The sequence below is a fragment of the Toxorhynchites rutilus genome, chromosome 3 (genome assembly GCF_029784135.1).
Source record: "Toxorhynchites rutilus septentrionalis strain SRP chromosome 3, ASM2978413v1, whole genome shotgun sequence".
Lineage (NCBI taxonomy): Eukaryota > Metazoa > Arthropoda > Insecta > Diptera > Culicidae > Toxorhynchites > Toxorhynchites rutilus.
The window spans coordinates 136026244-136039434 of NC_073746.1; the positions used below are offsets into that span (position 1 = coordinate 136026244).

The 13191-nt window shown below is 41.3% G+C and overlaps 1 protein-coding gene across 2 annotated transcripts in view; it reads right to left on the reverse strand.

The window, feature by feature from the left end:
- LOC129777945 (protein ref(2)P) overlaps window positions 1–12991 on the reverse strand; it is a 30568-nt gene extending 17577 nt beyond the window's left edge. Inside the window, exon 1 of one of the 2 annotated variants that reach the window (XM_055784553.1) lies at window positions 12446–12990. In XM_055784553.1, the coding sequence (XP_055640528.1) occupies window positions 12446–12626 (181 nt within the window). In that variant the 5' untranslated portion in view covers window positions 12627–12990. Of the gene's footprint in view, window positions 1–12445 lie in introns of both variants that reach the window. The other variant, XM_055784554.1, reaches the window with a different exon arrangement.
- Between the last annotated feature and the right edge of the window lie 200 nt (window positions 12992–13191).

Here is a 13191-nt window from a genome sequence, read left to right on the forward strand (position 1 = left end):
AATCACCAATCGGTATATAAGCGAGCGCCGCTCGGAAATCCACTCAGTTCTAATTGAACAGCGATTGGAGCATGTTGTCGCTGTTGCGGTGAAGCTCTTTATTTATCATGAAAGCGCGGATGAACGGTGTCACCAAGAGCCTGTTTGTGCACCCTAGGCCAGAAGGGAATCTATCAGGAGGAGAGTGATGCCACAAACGGTTCCCTGGGAAGACATCGCTACACACACATACACGCGCGGCTATTAACAGGTGGTTATCGAGTTGGCATTAACCACTGGTGGGCTTCCAGTATCGAGGAAAATGTGGAAATATCTAATCGTTACTGAGAATAATCTGCCAGTTCCTCTGGGAATTTTCAAAATATATTCATGTGAAAGAGTTTAATTGAATGTTTTCTATCCATGTAACACTGTGACCAAATACATTTGGTTTTGTGGTTTTTCAATCAATCGCAATTAACAGGATAGCTTCAGAAGATTATTCTTCCCCATCAGTAGGATATTTCCGTATCCAATATTGTATGCGCCCGCAATCGATTATTGCTCAGTCGCCGAAAGTTCCGAGCTCAGAGAGTTCATTCCCCTCTAGTTTGCCTTCCAAATTGCCATCGTAAACCACACCTTCTCTCGATTCAATCACACACAAAAAGCATACTTAAGCGATATTCTGGTGGTGAGACACATTAATTTTTCGTGAGGACATCGACAAGACAACATCGTTGCCTAACGTGCTGGAGGAGGTGGACGGCGAAGGATCGACACATACACGCGCAGAACTCTTTCCGTTAGGATGCCATTCAGCATCGAGAAAGTTCCGGAAAGATCTAATCATTGCTGGAAAATAATCTGCCAGTTCCTTTGGGAATTTTCGAAATATATTCATGTGAAAGAGTTTAATTGAATGTTTTCTATCAATGTTACACTGTGACCAAATATGTTTCAACCAAGTGCTATTAACAGGTGGTTATCGAGTTGGCATTAACCACTGGTGGGCTTCCAGTATCGAGGAAAATGTGGAAATATCTAATCGTTACTGAAAATAATCTGCCAGTTCCTCTGGGAATTTTCAAAATATATTCATGTGAAAGAGTTTAATTGAATGTTTTCTATCCATGTAACACTGTGACCAAATATGTTTCAATCAAGTGCTATTAACAGGTGGTTATCGAGTTGGCATTAACCACTGGTGGGCTTCCAGTATCGAGGAAAATGTGGAAATATCTAATCGTTACTGAAAATAATCTGCCAATCTCTGGGAATTTTCAAAATATATTCATGTGAAAGAGTTTAATTGAATATTTTCTATCCATGTAACACTGTGACCAAATACATTTGGTTTTGTGGTTTTTCAATCAATCGCAATCAACAGGATAGCTTCTGAAGATTATTCTTCCCCATCAGTAGGATATTTCCGTATCCAATATTGGATGCATAAAACCTTGTGCCTCCAACGTAACGCTCTCGTTTTCGAAGTTCTCCAAATATTCATTCATTCAGAATGAATTCAGATTCAACTTCATACAAATGATCTCTATATCAACGAGAGTCCTACGTCATCCTTGCGGTTATACCATAGATATAACCCACTTCCTGTTTTTTTTAAATAAAACAAAAACGGTTTTGGATATCAATAAAATTCTTTATTCATGTGAAAGTACAATTGATGCCATTATGTATGGAACTCGATTTCATTTGCATGGCCACCACGGTTACGCTTGCAGTCCAGACGCTGAACACAATTTTCGACGATTTTCAAGCATAAATCGGCCGATACTGCTGCAATTTCACGTTCGATATTCGTACGAAGTTCATCAATCGTCGCTGGCTTGTTGGCATAGGCCATAGACTTGACGGAGCCCCGCAGGAAATAGTCTAACGGCGTCAAATTACGCGACCGAGGCGGCCAACTGACTGGGCCATTTTGTGATATAACACGCTCACCAAACTTGGTTTTCAATGAATTGATTGTTAAATTCGCTGTGTGGTTTGTGGCGCCATCCTGTTGAAACCACATATTGTCCAAGTCCATACCATCCAATTCGGGTAGAAAATATTCGGTTATCATTGAGCGGTAGCGATTTCCATTCACAGTAACGTGCCGGTCTTGATCATCACGGAAGAAGTACGGCCCAATAACGCCGCCGGACCATAAACCGCACCAAACCGTATTTTTTAGGGATGCAGTGGTGACTTATTGACGAAGATGATTTTTCGATGAAAATCCGGATCATTTTCAGGTTATTGCTCAGCCCAATTCATGGACTTACGACGCTTATGGTGGTGAAACACCTTTAATTCTTGCGTCAATTTAATCTTGTAAGGATGTAGGCCAAGATCTTTTCGCAAAATTCGCCACAACGACGTCACAGAGATTCCCAACGCTTGAGAACGATGTGTGAGAGACTGATTTGGGTCTTCCTCAATTAATGCGCGGCAGCAATGTTCTCGACACTACGAGTGCTTATTTGTCTCTTGGTTGAGATTTCTATGCCGAATAACACGCCTTAAATGTACTCTGGAGTGGTAAGCTCTAGAATACGCGTGACCACAGTGCAAGTCGGAAGAATTTCCTTTGACGAAAAATCCCCCGGTCAGAACGGGAATCGAACCCGAACCCCCGGCATGATAGTGTGAGACGCTAACCACTCGGCCACGGGAGCACATACCTTTCTGTAGTACGAAACGTATATATCTCGAAAATATGCCTCTGTGCAACTCTGCAGACTGTCTATTGGACTGTGGTAATGAATCCACGTTTCATCCATTGTCACAAAACGTCGAAAGAAGTTCACTCGATTACGCTTCAACAACGCCAAACCGGCTGTTGAATCATCAACGGTCAACAAACGCGGCACCCATCGCGCGGATAGCTTTTTCAATTTCAAATTTCGTGCAAAATGTATGCCACTTGTTCTCTTGAAATGCAGCCTCAATTAATGAGTCGATGCACTTGTTTTACGATGCGGTGCTTGTACGGCCCATTTTAAATTCACTAAACCACCGATAAACTGTTGTTCTCGAAGAAGCAGAAGTGGAATAACATTTTGTCAACCACTGAAACAGGCTGATCACTGACGTATTGTGTTTATACTTCCAAGATGGCTACAGAGTGGTATGTATGGAAGTTGACTCAAACTAATATTCTTACGTTATTCGAAATTATTTGAATTCGATTCCAGAAGTGTTGATCAATTATATGATTCAATGTTTAGTATGATAATCTTGTCATTGCAACTGTCTTCAACCTTATTTCATTCCACTCCATTCTACATGTAACAACCCAGCACAAGGATGTCATATATGATAACGTGTCTTCATTATATAAACAATTGAATTAATAATAATCTCAATTTTGACGTAGGACTACGTCTTTCATTTCTATACTGGGGTATAAGTTCAAAGTTTCGAAAATGAAAGCGTTACGCCGGAGAACGAGATTTTGAGCGTTAATAGCTCCCAAACAACTGAACGAAATGGTATGATAAACACTTCATTCGAAAGATAAAATGTCTACGCGTTATATGCTTGTTAGTTTCTGATCCAAAAACTTGTTTCAATAGCCCTAAAATTGCTTTCAGAATAGACTATTGACATCACACCAATCGGTATATAAGCGAGTGCCGCTCGGTAATCCACTCAGTTGTGATTGCGCCACAATTGAGGTACGATCTCTAGAATGGATGGACGTTTCCCTAACACAGACTTCAAAATCATGGAGCCAGGGGAAATCGAAATTGCGAAATAGATGCAAGCTGCGGGTACTTTTATACTCGTTGCGTTTCTGGAAATTGGAATGTTTCCCAAACACAGACTTCAAAACTATGGAGCCAAGGGAAATTGGCATAGCAAATTAGATGCAAGCAGCGGGTACTTTTGCACTCGTTTGCGTTTTTGCAAATTGGAATGTGGTTTTCCCAATACAGATTCCGAAACCAAGAAGTTGGGTAAATCGGCATTCCAGATACATTCAAGTCGGCAATACTTTTATACCCCCATGCATTTTCACACTCCGGAATTCGTTTTGCTAACACGGTCTACAAAAGCGGGTACAAATGCAACGCGTTGGCTCGATTATTCAAGACTGAATTGGAAGATATCTCTTCACTGAACTTCTACGCATACTGCAAAAGGCAAAATGTTGATTACTATTTGCTGCGATAACTACTACCATAATGCATGAATTGAATTAAATTGGGATTTGTTTGCAATTGAATTCGTAAATAGTTTCATTAATTCACTAGTTTAATCGATACACACAAAAGATAGCTCTGCGCAGCGGCGATATCGTACCCAATGAGGAACATCTGAGGAGGGATTATTGCTAGTTTTTTTTTTTTTTTTTATTAATCCGTTTATTTTTACAGGCTCAGTTACATAAGTTTAATGGAGCCAAACTCTTAACTATATTTCAACTAGCATATATCAACATGTTGTTTCCTTAATTCTATGGTTAATGAAATAGGAAACCGATTACTCGCGGTCGACTCGAGTTTAGAAGGGTGACACATTTTCATTAGGAAAAGGATGGGATGTAAGGAGATGTGTGTTTACACTCGCACTCACATTCACATTCACATTCTCATTCACACTGACACTTCACACTCAATTCTTAAAACTATCCTTACATCTAATATGTATTTACAATTTAACTTATTCTAATGTTAGTAGGAAGGGAACCGATAGCTCGCGAAGGACGAAAAGGAGGGGAAAAGGATGTATAAACAATCACACTCGAAGATCGATAGCTTTAAGGAAAACATATATTTGGGACATGTAATCAAGGTCTAACCGAGCCAACACATCTCTCACCGGCACATTGGACTGCTTTCCTCCAGCCCGAAGGGAGTTTTCTAAATTCGATCTGGCGACAAGATACAACTCGCACGACCAAACAACGTGTTCGATATCGTGGTAACCATGGCCACAACCGCAGAGATTGCTGTCGGCAAGATTAAAACGAAAAAGCAGCGCGTCTAACGAACAGTGATTGGACATGAGTCGGGAGAAGGTGCGAATAAAGTCCCGACTCAATTCCAGACTTTTGAACCACGGATTGAGGCTAACCTTAGGGATAATTGAGTGGAGCCACCGGCCCAATTCATCTTCGTTCCATTTGCGTTGCCAGTTAACGATGGTATTTTTACGAACTAAAGAATAAAATTCATTGAAGGCGATTTGACGCTGATAAATTTCGCCTTCAATTGCACCTACCTTTGCTAATGAGTCAGCCCTCTCATTACCCGGAATTGAGCAATGTGAAGGGACCCAGACAAAGGTAATGACATAACAGCGTTTGGATAAAGCACTCAAAATTTCTCGTATTCTCTCAAGGAAGTACGGCGAGTGCTTTTCCGGCCTCACTGAACGGATAGCTTCGACAGAGCTAAGACTATCCGTTACAATGTGATAGTGTTCAACAGGTCGTGAGGCGACGCTGTCCAGCGCCCAGTGTATTGCTGCCAATTCAGCAATATACACTGAGCAAGGATACTGAAGACTGTGTGAGGTGCTAAAAAATTTGTTGAACACTCCAAATCCTGTGGACTCATTCATAGAGGACCCATCAGTAAAGTACATATTATCACAATTGACACGCCCATACTTTGCTTCGAAAATCGTAGGAACGATCCCCGATCGATGATAATCTGGAATTCCATGGATATCCTGCATCATGGACAGATCAAAATGTACAGAGGAATTGATGTAGTCAGGAAAACAAACACGGTTGGGAATATACGAAGAAGGATCAACCTGCATGGAGACGAATTCATGATATGAGCTCATGAATCCAGAATGAAAATTTAGCTCGATCAGCTGCTCAAAATTCCCGATCACCAATGGGTTCATAACCTTACACCGAATGAAGAACCGAAGAGATAATAAATTGAAGCGATCTTTTAGTGGGAGTACGCCTGCCAAAACCTCGAGACTCATGGTATGCGTTGAGGGCATACATCCCAACGCAATACGGAGACAAAGATACTGAATTCGCTCGAGTTTAATGAGGTGTGTTTTGGCAGCTGATTGAAAACAGAAACTGCCATACTCCATCATTGAGAGAATAGTTGTTCGATACAACATTAGAAGATCTTCGGGATGGGCTCCCCACCAGGTGCCGGTAATTGTACGGAGAAAGTTTATTCTTTGTTGGCATTTTTTACTCAGATACCTAATATGGGCCCCCCAAGTACATTTGGAGTCGAACCAGACCCCAAGATACTTGAAAGACATAGCATGAGTGATCGGTTTACCCAAAAGTTGAAGCTTTGGTTTTGCTGGTCTATGCTTCCTAGAAAAAACCACCATCTCTGTTTTCTCCGTGGAGAATTCGATCCCTAGCCCAATGGCCCAGGTTGAAAAATTGTTCAAAGTATCTTGTAAGGGTCCTTGCAGTTCGGATTCGTTTGATCCTACGACAGACACCACTCCATCATCTGCAAGTTGTCTTAGGTTGCAATTTTGTGTAAGGCAATTGTCGATGTCGCTTACATAGAAGTTGTACAAAAGGGGGCTTAAACATGAGCCCTGGGGGAGTCCCATGTAGGAGACCCGACTTACTGTCGAATCCCCGTGAGAAAAATTCAAATGTTTCTCACAAAGCAAGTTATATAACATATTATTCAATAGAGGCGGCAGACCCCGAGAGTGTAATTTGTCTGACAGGACCTCTATTGAAACAGAATCAAAGGCCCCCTTTATGTCCAAGAATACTGAAGCCATTTGTTTTTTTTCGGCGTAAGCCAATTGAATTTCTGAAGAAAGCAACGCAAGACAATCATTCGTCCCCTTGCCCCTGCGGAACCCATATTGTGTATCTGAGAGTAGGCCATTCGTTTCAACCCATCGATCAAGGCGAAACAAGATCATTTTCTCCAACAATTTCCGTATACAAGACAGCATTGCTATTGGGCGGTACGAATTGAAGTCGGACGCGGGTTTTCCGGGTTTTTGAATAGCTATAACTCGTACTTGTCTCCAATCATCTGGAACAATATTATGCTCCAGAAACCGATTGAATAAGTTCAACAAGCGATGTTTCGCCACATCAGGGAGATTTTTCAGCAAGTTGAACTTAATTCTATCCGATCCCGGAGCAGAATTGTTACATGAAAGGAGAGCAAGAGAGAATTCTACCATCGAAAACTCGGAATCAAGATCGCACCTATCTTGTGGTATATCTCGAACAAATTTTTGCACAGGAGCTGAATCAGGACAAACCTTTCGTGCAAAATTAAAGATCCATCGATGTGAATATTCCTCGCTTTCATTGGATGAAGAGCGATTTCTCATGTTTCGAGCCACTTTCCATAATTTTTTCATTGACGTTTCTCGTGACAAACCTCCCACGAAATTTCGCCAATAAGCACGTTTTTTCCCTTTGATCAAATTTTTGAACTGATTCTCAAGGGCTAAATACGTTTGAAAATTTTCAGGAGTACCACGTTTCCGAAAAGCTTTAAATGCATTCGATTTTTCTACATAAAGCTTGGAACATTGGCTATCCCACCATAGATTGGGAGGCCTTCGGAAAATGGTGGAACCTGGATTGGGTTTCGTTTGAGCGCGAACTGCGCTGTCATAGATCAAACGAGAAAGGAAGTTATACTCCTCCAATGGAGGTAAACCATCTCTGGAATTGATGGCTAGAGTAATCGCGTCCGCATATTTTTTCCAGTCAATGTGTCTTGTGAGGTCATATGCCATGTTTATAGATTCAGAAGAATTCGACCCAATGGTGATGGAAATTTTGATTGGCAAGTGATCACTACCGTTGGGGTCCTGGATTACATCCCACTTGCAATCTAACGATAGTGAATTCGAGCAAAGCGAGAGGTCAAGAGCACTTGGGTTAGCAGGAGGTTTAGGTACACGTGTTGTTTCCCCAGTGTTCAAAACGGTCATATTGAAGCTGTTACAAAGGTCATATATCAACAATGAACGATTGTCGTCGTACTGTTCCCCCCAGGCAGTTCCGTGAGAGTTGAAGTCTCCCAAGATCAATCGTGGCTCAGGAAGGAGTGAGCACATGTCAACAAGTTGCTTGCGGCTAACCGCAGCTCTCGGAGGCCAATACAAGCTGACAATACAGAGGTCTTTGCCTCTGATGTTTGCATGACAAGCAACAGCTTCAATCCCTCCAATAGGTGGAAGGTCAATTCGAAAAAATGAGTGGCACTTATTGATCCCCAATAGCACCCCTCCGTATCTGTCATCACGGTCCAAGCGTACAATATTGAAATCATGGAAAGAGAGATCATCTCGCGAAGAAAGCCAAGTTTCGGACAGAGCAAAAACATCACAATTGAACTTATGAATTAAAAATTTGAATGTATCCAATTTAGGGATAAGACTACGACAATTCCACTGTAAAACAGTGATATCTCCGACCTCTCTATTTGAATTAGACATCAAGAGAGATAATCATTGCAAGGAGGGGCCATGTTTGCATCAATTGTTGCAAAATTGTCTTTAATACTGGAAGCATTGAAATGACAATGGTTCTGATGGAGTCGGAAACGTTAAAACACTTGAAGATTTGATCCAAAAGGTCAGACAACTTTATAAATCCCGATTGGGAAGTTGAGCTGGACGGAAAAATAGGGACAGTTGGGGTTTTTGATGTCCCCTCGAGTGCTGGGTCGTTCGAAGGTGAACTATTCCCACGGAAGCCAGGAGGAACCTGATTTTGCTTGTCCGCTGCACTCGTTTTTTTAGGCAAGCTAACAGGGGATATCACCGGAGGGACTTGTGATTGAATTTTGGGAGTGGTCACATTTTTGCGCCGGGGATTCCCTTGGGAAATAAATGGTGTACCCCCGTGAGCTGTGTCCGCTTCCATTTCGTCAACTGGCAACGTGGAAAAGATATTGTGTGAGGAGATTGGATGTTGTTGTTGTTGGGCCTGTGGAGAAGCGCCCTTTAAAATTTCCGCAAAAGTGCGTTTCGAGCGTTCCTTTAAAGAGCGCTTCTGTTTCTCCCAGCGACTCTTGTAATTTTCACAAGCTGAGAGCTCATGTGGGGTCCCCCCGCAATATGGACACTTATGCTCAGTCGCACTGCAGGATTTGCCCACATGTTGCTCTCCGCAAGTGGCACAGCGCTCCTTGTTGGCGCAGTAGTCTGCTGTGTGACCAACTGACTTGCATTTGTTGCAAGTCATGGGCTTTGGCACGAAGAGACGCAGCGGAAGCCTCAATTTGTCCACCATAACGTAGTCAGGGAGGGCGGAACCAGCAAAAGTTACTCGAAACGAGTCGGACGGCGTGAATTTTGTTTTTCCCTCTTCCTGGGACACTTTTCCTAATTGATGGCAGTCCAAAATTTTAACTTTCGTCAAAGGGAGCTTTTTAAATCTGCCATCTCCCTCTTTTATTAATGCGCTCGTCAGACCCGTTCCTGTGATCACCCCCGAAATTTCTACGTTATGGCAGGGCACATAGACGCGATATTCTAGTACGAACCTATTGTCGACAACAATCTCGTTAGCTTGCTTCCGATCAGCCACGACAACACGCAGTTTGTTCGGTCGAACCTTTCTAATTTCGACCACGGAGGAATAATTTTTTGTCAGATCTTTCATGATCTGAATGACGTTGAGCGATTTCCCGTTGGGTTTTGGCCGGAAGAAAACAACCCATGGGCCAGATCCAGATGCATCTTCTGGATAGACCTTGACACGCGGAGAGGGGACAACTGCGGGGGAGGACGAGGTCGATTGTTGAGCGGGAGCGGGAACAGTTGGGCTGGGAGGCAAGTTCGGGAGATAATCGGAAGCGGGAGCGGGAGATTGAGGGGGCGAAGTGGAAAAGTTTGCCAATTTTCTTGAAGGGGGCTTGTTGAGGTTGATTAACTCTTCCTCTGAAAAGACATCGTCTGAGGGGGGAACGCGTTTAAGCGACTTCCCAGTAGTTAGTGAGGAGGAAACATCAGATTCAATGTCCATATCAAGAGGATCGCACTCTGCCATTATGGCAGATATACAATTATACTTTTTCTTTTTTTTTTTTAAATCCTTAACCTAATATATATATAAACTAAAATACTTGAAGCGCACGGTGCGGATGATTTGTAACGGTGCTCCAATCGAACCACGTGATGATCGCTTGGCACAACAGCAATGGTGTATCGCACCACAATACGATGACGAGGAACGGCACACGCTCACAGCGCCCGCAGTGGAGGACTTCTCCCTCCCGCTGGTTGTGATTACTTATCACTTCACTCTCGCAATAAAGAAAACACCGTTAGAGCGACACAATCACTTCAGCGAAACCGATAACGGTATTGTTCCAACACAATAACGGACACGAACAACTTTGCGTCCGGCGGCTTCGGACTGCGCGAGCTGACTGATTATTGCTAGTTGAAGAAATACAATTGATTACTAAGCCAACGGCAGTCCTACGTCAACCTTGCGGTTATATCATAGGTATAACCCATCCATAGTTTTTATTTTCGTTCAATGGGCTCAATTGGGAAAATATTTATGAAAATCGTCTGGCAACCATCACTTGCATTCATACGCAGCAAAACACTCGATGAACAGTTTCGCCGCATCACGTTCAATATGTCCTCGGCCTAACTCTTGAGCAATTGTAACGTAACCATGTTAGAACTTTATGTGCTTTGTGCTTTGGATTGTTATCTTAGTAACACTTGACATCTCGATTCAATCTTATTTTGTTGACACTTTGATTGATATTTCCCCAACAATGAATCATACAATTGATCGACAGCCATCAAATTATTTCAAATACCATACGAAGCGAAATAAGTTTTCATGAATTCGCACATACATTCGCCGTTCTTAAAGAAATAAAAACCATTATTCTAAAAACAGGTAGCATCTTTTCACCCAGGGTGTCGACTCAAAACTTGAAAAAATCCCTGATATTCTCTGATTTTCCAGGAAAATTCCGAATATAGGCGAGTCATGAAATTTTCTACGAATGTCGCCCACAGTTGTCGACACTGTACATTTGTCATTGCGGAATTTGATTGAAATAGAAAATTCATTTTCAATACAGATATAAATCAATCGAGAACAAAAAAACGGGAGTTTTTAGAATACAATATATTCGAGAATTCCAATCTCTTCTCTAAGGATGGGTTGATATATTCGTGTGAAGAACTATGAGATTTATAGCAATCGCATCAACCGTTTGCACTAGCCCGAACTTATATAATGAATACATTCATATTTTCGGTGAATTTATTCACCTGAAATAGAACTGCATCCAACTTTAGTGATTTCTAAACATTGAAAAATTTACCAGCGTTTACATATGCCTGAATTTATTTTATACCCTCTATACACATATACCTCGAAGAAGTGTATCATATATATTCTCACCCGTTTGCATCTATTTTCGGGTGAATAAATCCATCTATAGCTATAGATCTCCCTAATGTAAACCCGCCATAATGAATATCCTTATCTCAAGATCTCACAAGTGCCCTTAGAAAAATCCTCGGTCGAAAACTACTAAATACATTTGGTAATGCAAAATTAGTATAATGTACAAATTTTTTGTACATATTGTCAACAAACCCGCATCCCTACCAGAGATTAGTATATTTTACTCGATAACATTAGTAAGCTTGGATATTGTCATATCTGAAAACTGGTGAGAAAAGCGCGTATTAACCATTTTCATTGTTCCCATAAGGCAATACGGAGGTATAATAAGGATATAATTCTGATACGTGCATTTTCGGCGAGAAAATGTAGCCGATATTGGGCTTCCGAATCATGGTTCTGCTTGACATATGTGTTTATTAGTACGGTCGAAAATGACTATAGATTGGTAGTATTTACCAAAAAATTCGTTATATTTACTAATTATTTCTCTCAGTGTGGACACCAGTCCAGATGTACACGGACATTTACATTTAGTCGGCCGCCAGCACTTCGAGGGCTATATGGGAACACGGACATTTGTGTTGGTGCGTATGCACGTAAGCATGTGTAACATTTGAAGGCAAACGAATCAAAACAGACCAACTGTGAGAGCGAGAGCGATAGAGAGACCACCACATCAAAACACAACATTTGAAACTCTTGAAAGAACACGTCTTGTCTTTGATGATTCGCTATAACTCGATGTGAATCGAAAATTTATTTATTGAACCAGAAAACTAATGCGATTTCGTCAGAAAAGATTTTTTTTCTAATATAATTACGTCGTTCCAAATAATTCGATATGCGAACGAAGATTCGATAAACCAGAAAAAATCGAGACTTAAGGATACTCAAACGGGTGCAATCCATTATATAAGTTTCCTCTTCTGTGCACACACAATGGCGTAAAATACCTTCAAATATCTATTACGAAATATGTATACAAATTTGAATTTCCCTATGAGACAAAGCGAACCATGAGAAAATAAACAAAATAAGTGCGCAGTTAGCGAAAACATTTTTTTTTTCACGATGAACACTCACCAATCCAGTAAAACTTGATATCAGAATACTGCAGCAACTCCGGGTAGCGAGTGACAACCTCGTTCTTCAAATTTATGAAATTGTAGCAAACCTCCTGATTCTTCATGACCTTCATGAGAAAGTTTTCAGGATTTCCATCCTTTTGATGTACTGTTATTTTCAACGCCTGCGGGAACACCATTTTGCTTTTCGCAATGCACTTTTCGTTTTCCCAGCAAAATAAAACACCGCAGAAGGATGTCAGCGGAAAACTACCAATTTGCTATTTTTCTACCTGCTTTATAATTTGAATTAATACCAACAGGACACTTTTTTGCTTCAACTTTTTTTTTGGACACACTTGCTTCTTCAACTCCGATTGTACTTCGAATGGATCTGCGTAGGGCTGAACAATCAAATATAAACCCAACAAATTTCACAAGTTTAACTCTTCTTGCACGGTTTATGCTTCTTGTGGAAGTACAGTCACAGGCTTTTTTGAATGATCAAGCAAATTTCGCTCAACTTCCAGACGCTTCGAGCACCTAGAAGACAATGAATCAGACAAAACGAAAATAATAATAAACTACTTGCCGTTCCAGACATCAACACGCATACACGGTGATATAGAATAGAGGAAAAATACGTAAAAATGATCTCTTATCGAAATCTATCTCCGACATCTAAGCGCAAAGATGTACCATCCACCAATTAGCTGTTCAAATGAATCGCTTCATCATTATGAGCGGATTCTGGATCAGCTCGGA